The 8681-nt window shown below is 47.3% G+C and overlaps 1 protein-coding gene across 2 annotated transcripts; it reads right to left on the bottom strand.

Annotated features, from left to right (window-relative positions):
- Positions 1–4208: 4208 nt before the first annotated feature.
- srsf2a (serine and arginine rich splicing factor 2a) lies at positions 4209–7825 on the bottom strand. 2 transcript variants are annotated; one of them, XR_009656561.1, is made up of 4 exons: positions 7329–7825; positions 6364–6682; positions 5015–5105; positions 4209–4515 (listed from the first exon to the last, which is right to left on the bottom strand). XR_009656561.1 is itself a non-coding variant. In XM_060940323.1 (3 exons), the coding sequence occupies exons 1-2, from the start codon at positions 7682–7684 to the stop codon at positions 6376–6378; spliced, it is 663 nt and encodes a 220-aa protein (XP_060796306.1). In that variant the 5' UTR covers positions 7685–7825; the 3' UTR covers positions 4209–5105; positions 6364–6375. The 2 variants fall into 2 exon arrangements, 1 of the variants encoding a protein (XP_060796306.1); XM_060940323.1 differs by having other exon boundaries at positions 4209–5105.
- Positions 7826–8681: the final 856 nt, after the last annotated feature.

Genomic DNA, 8681 nt, shown 5'->3' with positions numbered 1-8681 from the left:
AAAAAGACATCCAGAATCCTGCTTGTCAAAATTTACTAATAAAATTTGGCAAATGCACCACCAACATCTGGTAAAGTGATAAATCTATTGACTCATCTTGAAACAGTTTTCATTTTCAGACCAATTAATTAATACCTCATGGAAGAACTTAAATTTTAACCTAAACTAAATTCTAGATCCACACAGTAAATTTTGCAAATGCAAAGCTATCCTAGGAGTCTCATAGCATAAACTGTGTATAAATGTTTTTTTTTAAAGACCGAAAAGTCAAACTTCCTAAAAAATGGCAACCACGTTTCTAGTCATTTTATTTTTTAATTTCTTATTTGTAAAAATAATTTGTAAGATGTAGAGCCCCTCCTAGAACTGCCACCTTATTGTGGTGGAGGGGTGTGTGTGCTTGAATGATCCTAGGAGCTATGTTGTCGGGGGCATTATTGCCCCTGTCAGGGTTTCCCAAGGCAGACAGGTCCTAGGTGACAGGCCAGACTAAGAGCAGTTCACCAAAACCCTTATGGAGAAACCATCAAGGACCGTGACGTCGCCCAGTATGGCGCAGCCGGGGCCCTACCCTGGAGCCAGGCCTGGGGTTGGGGCTCGTATGCAAGCGCTTGGTGGCCGGGCCTTTGCCCATGGGGCCCGGCCGGGCTCAGCCCGAAGAGGTGACGTGGGCCCGACCTCCTGTGGGTTCACCACCCACAGAGGTAGCAGTAGGGGGCTGGTGCAGTGTGGATTGGGTGGCAGTCGAAGGCAGGGGCCTCGACGACCTGATCCCCGGACACAGCGGCTGGCTGTTGGGACATGGAATGTCACTTCGCTGGGGGGGAAAGAGCCTGAGCTTGTGCGGGAGGTTGAGAGGTACCGGCTAGAGATAGTCGGGCTCACCTCCACGCACAGCTTGGGCTCTGGAACCCAGCTCCTCGAGAGGGGCTGGACTCTCCACTTCTCTGGAGTCGCCCATGGTGAGCGGCGGCGGGCTGGTGTGGGCTTGCTTATAGCTCCCCAGCTCAGCCGCCATGTGTTGGAGTTTACCCCAGTGAACGAGAGGGTCGCCTCTCTGCGCCTTCGGATTGGGGAGAGGGCTCTTGCTGTTGTTTGTGCCTACGGGCCAAATAGCAGTATAGAGTATCCGGCCTTCTTGGAGTCCCTGGGAGAGGTACTGAGGGGTGCTCAGACTGGGGACTCCATTGTGTTACTGGGGGACTTCAATGCTCACGTGGGCGATGACAGTGACACCTGGAGGGGCGTGGTTGGGAGGAATGGCCTCCCCAATCTGAACCCGAGTGGTGTTTTGTTATTGGACTTCTGTGCTAGTCACGGTTTGTCCATAACAAACACCATGTTCGAGCATAGGGGTGTCCATAAGTGCACGTGGCACCAGGACACCTTAGGTCGGACGTCAATGATAGACTTTGTTGTCGTTTCATCTGATCTCCGGCCCTATGTCTTAGACACTCGGGTGAAGAGAGGGGCTGAGCTGTCAACTGATCACCACCTGGTGGTGAGTTGGATCCACTGGTGGAGGAGGAAGCTGGACAGACCTGGCAGGCCCAAACGTATGGTGAGGGTCTGCTGGGAACGTCTGGCTGAGCACTCTGTTGGGGAGGTCTTTAACTCCCACCTCCGGGAGAGCTTTTCCCAGCTTCCGAGGGAGGCGGGGGACATTGAGTCTGAGTGGACCATGTTCTCTACCTCCATTGTGGACGCAGCTGTTCGGAGCTGTGGCCGCAAGGTCTCCGGTGCCTGTCGTGGCAGCAATCCCCGAACCCGGTGGTGGACACCGGAAGTAAGGGATGCCGTCAAGCTGAAGAAGGAGTCCTATCAGGCCATGTTGACCTCCGGGACCCCTGAGGCAGCTGACGGGTATCGGCAGGCCAGGCGTGCTGCAGCTTGGGCAGTTGCGGAGGCAAAAACTCGGAACTGGGAGGAGTTCGGGGAGGCCATGGAGAAGGACTATCGGTTGGCCTCGAAGAAATTCTGGCAAACCGTCCGGCGCCTCAGGAGGGGGAAGCAGTACTCTGCCAACACTGTTTACAGTGCGGGTGGGGAGCTGTTGACCTCGACTGGGGACATTGTCGGGCGGTGGAAGGAATACTTTGAGGATCTCCTCAATCCCACCGTCATGTCTTCCATTGAGGAGACTGAGGCTGATGACTCAGAGGTGGACTCGTCCATTACCAAAGCCGAAGTCACTGAGGTGGTTTGCAAGCTCCTCGGTGCCTCAAGTGGAAGAGTTTAAGTATCTCGGGATCTTGTTCACGAGTGAGGGAAGGATGGAGCGTGAGATCGACAGGCGGATCGGTGCAGCCTCCGCAGTGATGCGGTCGCTTTACCGGTCCATCGTAGTGAAGGAGGAGCTGAGCCAAAAGGCGAAGCTCTCAATTTACCGGTTGATCTATGCTCCGACTCTCACCTATGGTCATGGGCTTTGGGTGATGACCGAAAGAACAAGATCGCGGATACAAGCTGCCGAAATGAGCTTCCTTCGCAGGGTGGCTGGGCGCTCCCTTAGGGTGAGAAGCACAGTCACTCGGGAGGAGCTCGGAGTAGAGCCGCTGCTCCTCCACATCGAGAGGAACCAGCTGAGGTGGCTCGGGCATCTTTTTCGGATGCCTCCTGGACGCCTCCCTGGGGAGGCGGCCCCGGGGAAGACCCAGGACACACTGGAGGGACTATGTCTCTCGGCTGGCCTGGGAACCTCTCGGTGTTCTTCCCGAGGAGCTGACCGAGGTGTCTGGGGAGAGGGAAGTTTGGGCTTCCGTGCTTAGACTGCTGCCTCTGCGACCCGGTCCCGGATAAAGCGGAAGAAGTCGAGATGGTGTAGAGAACATGAGACAAAAAAAAAAAAAAAGAGTTAAAGATGTACTGCCTTTCAGATTGTTCAAGTGTAGATCATAAAAAGAATTTTCCCCGACACCCAATTATTTTTGTTGAGTGACCGAAAGCTACTGAATTTGAATCACAGACTTCCAGTTTTATTAGGTTTTTTTAAAATAGAACAATTAATGAATTTAGAGACACATGGCCCTAAATTCTCCACTATTTTTTCCTGCTTCACCATGACCCAATTCAAGATACTACGTCATGCATCATGCGGTAGGCTTTCCCCGTTCACGCAAGGCATTGTGGGATACAAATTTGAAACAGGAGAGAAAAATGGAGGACGTGAGTGTGCGAATGAAACGTGAAAGACTGACTGCAGTAACGAAAAGACGTTATGTTACATACGAAGGAAACGCAGGACCAAGCTAATAAATATTGGCGCTCAGCGAGCACCTCGGTGTGATCAGCTGTTCGTTTAGCAACAGAATGATGGAACTGTCAGTGCACGCTCAAAGGGAAACCTGTAGATGCCAGCTGCCGTAAAACCCAAAAGAAGGTAAACCTGCGCATGCGCACACGGACTTCCTCTGTCTGCTTGAAGCAAGCGATTTCATGCACATTATTTGCTTTAATCCCCTCAAATTAAATAACTTGCCAGCCACAGAATGGCCTGATATTTTGTGATATTACAGAAATAAACATCACAATGACCACATTTCAGAGGGAACTAAATTTCACTGATTTTATGAAATCAGAAGGCCGTCTAGCTTTAAGCCATGGCCTTTAAGTTAGTTGTTGGAGATGGAGGCATTCAAACCGAGTCGGAATCAATGAGGGAATGGGGTTTGAACACCTGTCAGAACTCTTGCTGAGAAACTAACAAGTAAGAACAGAGAGCCTGATGTGTCATAGTTGAGAACAATTCTTGTTTGATATCTTAAATGTACATCAGTTTTAGAGGCTCTCAGACACTTCAGGCATAAACTGAACATTTCACATGATTTGAGTTTTTCACATAGCACAGGAATCTAAGTATTTTATAACTCCTCATTTTTGTGAAATAGTTTTGAAATGATCAATTGCCTCGTTGATGTACTTGATGTCAGTCACAGGTACTACACGGTTCACCTCAGGTCCTGGACATGGTGCTGCTTGACATACGGGTTTGAGGTGATTGACTCCCATCTCCCCAACCTACAGATCTAATGCTGATGAGTCAGGAGACTTCTTACCCAACACACCTTTCAAAAAAAAAAAAAAAAGCCACCACCAATCTGTAGTACACTTACCAGAAAGTGCCACTTGTCCATATAACACACCAAGATTTAAATTAACACCTTCATAGTCATTTGGGGGGAAAAAAATAATCCAGGAACACCACAGCATTAGCACAAAAAAAGTTTATTAGCATTCACATGAAACTTACAGCTGTGTACGTTTCCACTGAGAACAAAATGCTGCCATTGAAAACGTGATAAATGTTGGTGCACTACCTCCCAATGCGTAAATTAATCGAACGAAAGGTTTGCAGGAAGGACCCGCGCAGGTCATTCTGCTGCAGCTTTTAAAACCGTCAAATCAAGGTGTTACACGGGAGCAATCAGGAGAATACTGGAAACAGCCAAGCACTCTGCACTGCAACACGCCACCTTAACAGCTAACCAGCAATACTCAACTGCTGCGCAACTGCGCCTAGTGCACAAAAGATACAAGGGAGAGCATTAGAAAAATCACAGATCTGCCAAATTCGCAGGCAAGTTTAAAAAAAAAAAATCCAAACTCAAGTAGAGAACGTAATCAATCATGTGAAAAGCATTTGTCCAAATTTTTATTACACTCGTATGTTTGTGTTCAGGCTAAACATCTGGCCAGTTTACGTACAGAGATTAAAGGAAAAAGAAAAAAAAAACAGCTTTATTATCACATTACAGATTTGAGTACACACTGCATGAAAGAAAAGACGTAATGAATGAATAAAATGAACTTACTTTATTGGCTGGAGATTACTTACATGAGGTACTAAACAAAAATGCACAAACTAGCAAAAAAATGAAGGAAAAAAATTCCACCTAAGAATCCCACTTAAGCGCAAATATTCATTTCAACATACGGTACAGAAAATTCTGGTCAACTGAAAAGGCAAAAAGAATTTTTTTTTTAATTAAAAGATGTAGACCAAGTTTGCAACAACCTTTTGGTCTGATACGGTGAGTTTAGAAATCCTCAGATGGACTTTCTTTCGATGTGATCCTCGGAATGAAGACTCATTCATCTGACATCATCTAGGAAAGAAAAGAGTCAGTGAGTTTTCAAGAACTTAAGGCAGTGTTTAATTCATTATACAAGCATGTAGACGCTTGTACATTTCCTACAGTTCCGTAAAAGCAGCAGTTGCTGGCTAAGCACTATTCACTTTTAGCCACCTTCAATTTAAAAAAAAGAAAAAAAAGGAAAAAGAAAGAAAAATCCTGTGCTTACACAAGAAACCTTTTACACTTTAGTGAGCAACGAGTGTTGTAGAGTTGCTCAACTTAACCCTAATTTGGTGTTGAGTAACCTCAACGAAATGAGCAAAACCTGGGGGTAGGGGATGGATTTCTGAAAGCAACCTTAAGATGACAGCAAACATTGAAAATAAATTAAGTTACTGTAGAGCAATCGCGCTGTGACTTCGCTGCCGTCTTACATGGGCTTTGAGAAAGCATCCCGCTTTCTGTCCTGCTTTCGTCTATGGGCGTGTGACAAGGAAGATGGAAAAAGGCCTCAGTCCGTCGTCCTTCGAACGTACCTCAACACCACCTCAACACTCAATGAGACCGACCTGCTCCATAGCAACCGCCAAGCAGCAGCAGGCAGCCAACGGTCGGACCACACACTAACTGCTCTCAAACTGCCCCCAAACTCCTTTTGCATACAGGAATCAGCAGCTTGGAGGAAAGAATTCCACATTAAGGTAAAAACGTTTACCACCCAGAATCTATTGGTTGCAAAGAAAAATATACTTACGGCGTTACCTTCCGTGGATCTGAAACCGGGCTCCGGTTGTGCTTTTCTTTTTGTTTGTTTTTGTAAATACAGTCATGCATTCCTAAATATTTCACTAGTGCACTGCCATGCCAGAAAGCACGAATCCAAAATACACCTGCAGCATTTGCTCCATCTAATTTTTTTTCCCCTGAAATGGTTGGGTTCTTGCCCTTTCTATATATAGTTTCATTTCCGTAAGAAATGCATCATAATAAACAGACTAAATTTGTATAGAACATAAAGGGCAAAATACATTCTGGCCTTATACTATTTTTTTTTTGCAGAGCGTTTTCCAAAATACTTTACTCCTCCTGGTGTGCAGGTGAACTCCTTTAATTTCCCCAGACCTGTGCAAGAACCCTGCTTTCGTAAGATTGAGATGTTCTTACATGCGTGTTGTAGTTGAGTTTAAAATCTCAAACTAGCTGATTAGATTTGATCCAGGTTTAATTTCAAAGTAATTAGACTGCACGATAAGAGACCCAAAAGTCATATTCCTACAGGTGTGTTTACCTGAACTCGGGCTCATGAGTCCTGAGCGGTTCCGTTGGCCTCAGGGGATTTGGGTCTGCTCCTGGACCGGGACCTTGACTTGGATTTGGACGCTCTGTTTGAGCGGGGACTGCGGCTCCTGGAAGGAGACTTGGACTTGGATCTGGACCGGGACCTGGAAGGGGATTTGGATTTGCTCCTGCGGGGTGTGCGGCTCTTGGAGCGGGAGCGAGACCGAGAGTAGGACCTGGATCTGGAGCGGCTGTAGCGAGACCTGCTTCTGGAGCGAGAGCGACTCCTGCTGCGGGACCGGCTGTGTCTCCTGCGCCGGGGACTGCGACTGGAACACACACACACACACACACACACACACAGTCAGTACAGAAAAAAATAAAAACCGTAAAACTGGACACGGTGTAATTTTTCTGGGAGAAAAACATCGAGCGACGTGTGTGTGTGTGAGAGAGAAAGTGTGATTAGCCGCTGCCCTGCTAGCTTCAACATCGAGTATTTTAGTACTTTTTTAAATAAATAACGACTACTAAACACACATCAGCACGTTTACCACAGAACACAATAGCTCTGGATCACTAGTACTCGCAGTTTGCAAGTGTTTTGTGATTAAGTGCGACTCGGCCTTGTAGGCCGCAGCTGCACCGCGCTGACAGTTTCCTGAGACCCGGTTAAACAGCGCTCTATTCGGCCCACTCCCTCAGGAAAACCCGAGGCTCGAGTTTGTTTACCAGGCCTCAACTGCAACTTTGCTGCACGAAACACGTATTAAAGTATTAATTAAAATAAATGTAACATAGGCCTTTTTTTTGCTTTACTAATGTGTAAAAACTTCATTTTGTAAGAGTGTGATATTCTGTAACCACCACGCCATGTTCAACAGGCAGACATTTAGAGTTGGGCCTTTGTGGAAAAGCGCGGTCGGGGCACCGGCGCCATGTTTGCGGCCACAGTTTAGTAGTTAGGAAACCAACCTCCGACTCCTCCGTCCGTAGCCGCCGTATCTGCGCGGGGGTCCTCCGCGGCGGCCGTAGTGCGAGTCCGGGGGTCGGCCGTAACGCGCCATTTGGACGCGCAGCTCCCGTCCGTCCAGCAGCGCGCCGTCCATGGCGTCCATCGCGTCCTCGGCGTCCCGCTTGTCGTGGAAGCGCACGAAGGCGAAGCCGCGGCTCTCCTTGGTGTAGCGGTCTCGCGGGATGTACACGTCTCCGACGCGGCCGTACTTCTCGAAAACGCGCCGCAGAGTCTCGGGCGAGGTTCGGTAAGTCAGATTATCCACTTTCAGCGAGGTCATGCCCTCAACATCGGGCGGAGGTCTGCCGTAACTCATCCTTATCTTCACTTCTCACTGCTTTACTCACCTTTCACACGGATAAAGCTGAAATATCACAGAACCGAGAACAACAAGAACCGAACCCGACCTGCTCTAAACTCAACCCAACACGCCGCGCGCCGAAACCTAAAATGGCGGCAAGCACACTTCCGGGGCGGGTCTACACAGCAAGCGGAAGTTCTTCTTCTTCTTCTTCCGGTTTTATGGCGGTTGGCAACTAGCTTCAATGGTGCATTACCGCCACCAGCTGGACTGGGGTGTGGTACTCGAGTTTAAATAAAAAAAAAAACTAAATTCTTCTAATTAGACCTGTGTTCCTTAAGAAACTAAATACATATTTGAAACAGATTTCACCTGTACTTCTTTGCAGAATGTCCTCCAAGTTTCTCTTGCAACTGTAAAATTAATCTTTGTCTTTCTTCCTGGTATTTAGGACAGTGGAAAATAACCTGCTCTGTAGACTCCGGGCTGCCACAGAAATCACAGTTTCCATCTGCATGCTTTTTTATCATCACCAAAGAACTATTTAATCTTGTGTGACCAAACCTCATTCTCGTAAAAGCATCCTCCTCTTCCTTACTTCTGTTGGTGTTTCTGCTTTTTCCCACTTTGTTCTGGATATTATAAAACTGTCTCCCAGTCTGGCCATTATCCCATAATGTTTGCCATTTTCCTTTAACTATGCTCTTAATCATACTTTTAATTTCTGCCTTGCTGTAAGTGACTTCGATATCTATGCTGGGATTCCCAGCTGCTTGTTTAGCGCACTTATCTGCCATCTCATTCCCTACAACTCCGATATGAGCTGGTACCCATACAAGAGTTATCCTAACTCCTGTCTTTAACAGATCATTTGCAGCTTGTAATATTTCATACACAATGTCCTGCCTTGATTTTGACTGCGACGTTCCAATGCTAATCAAAGCTGAGCTGGAGTCTGAAGCAATTACTGCCTCCTTGGCCTGTTAGCTTCCACCCATAGCAGAGCTCGCCA

Source organism: Neoarius graeffei, chromosome 14, assembly GCF_027579695.1.
Source record: "Neoarius graeffei isolate fNeoGra1 chromosome 14, fNeoGra1.pri, whole genome shotgun sequence".
Taxonomy (NCBI): Eukaryota; Metazoa; Chordata; class Actinopteri; order Siluriformes; family Ariidae; genus Neoarius; species Neoarius graeffei.
This window is presented reverse-complemented; position numbering and strand designations above follow the sequence as displayed.

Excerpts from the sequence above, each read along its gene's own strand:
- srsf2a (XM_060940323.1), bottom strand. The coding sequence starts at position 7,684 with ATGAGTTACGGCAGACCTCCGCCCGATGTTGAGGGCATGACCTCGCTG. Across the intron at positions 6,683-7,328 it reads TACGGACGGAGGAGTCGGAG|TCGCAGTCCCCGGCGCAGGA; the intron begins GTTGGTTTCCTA and ends TGTGTGTTCCAG.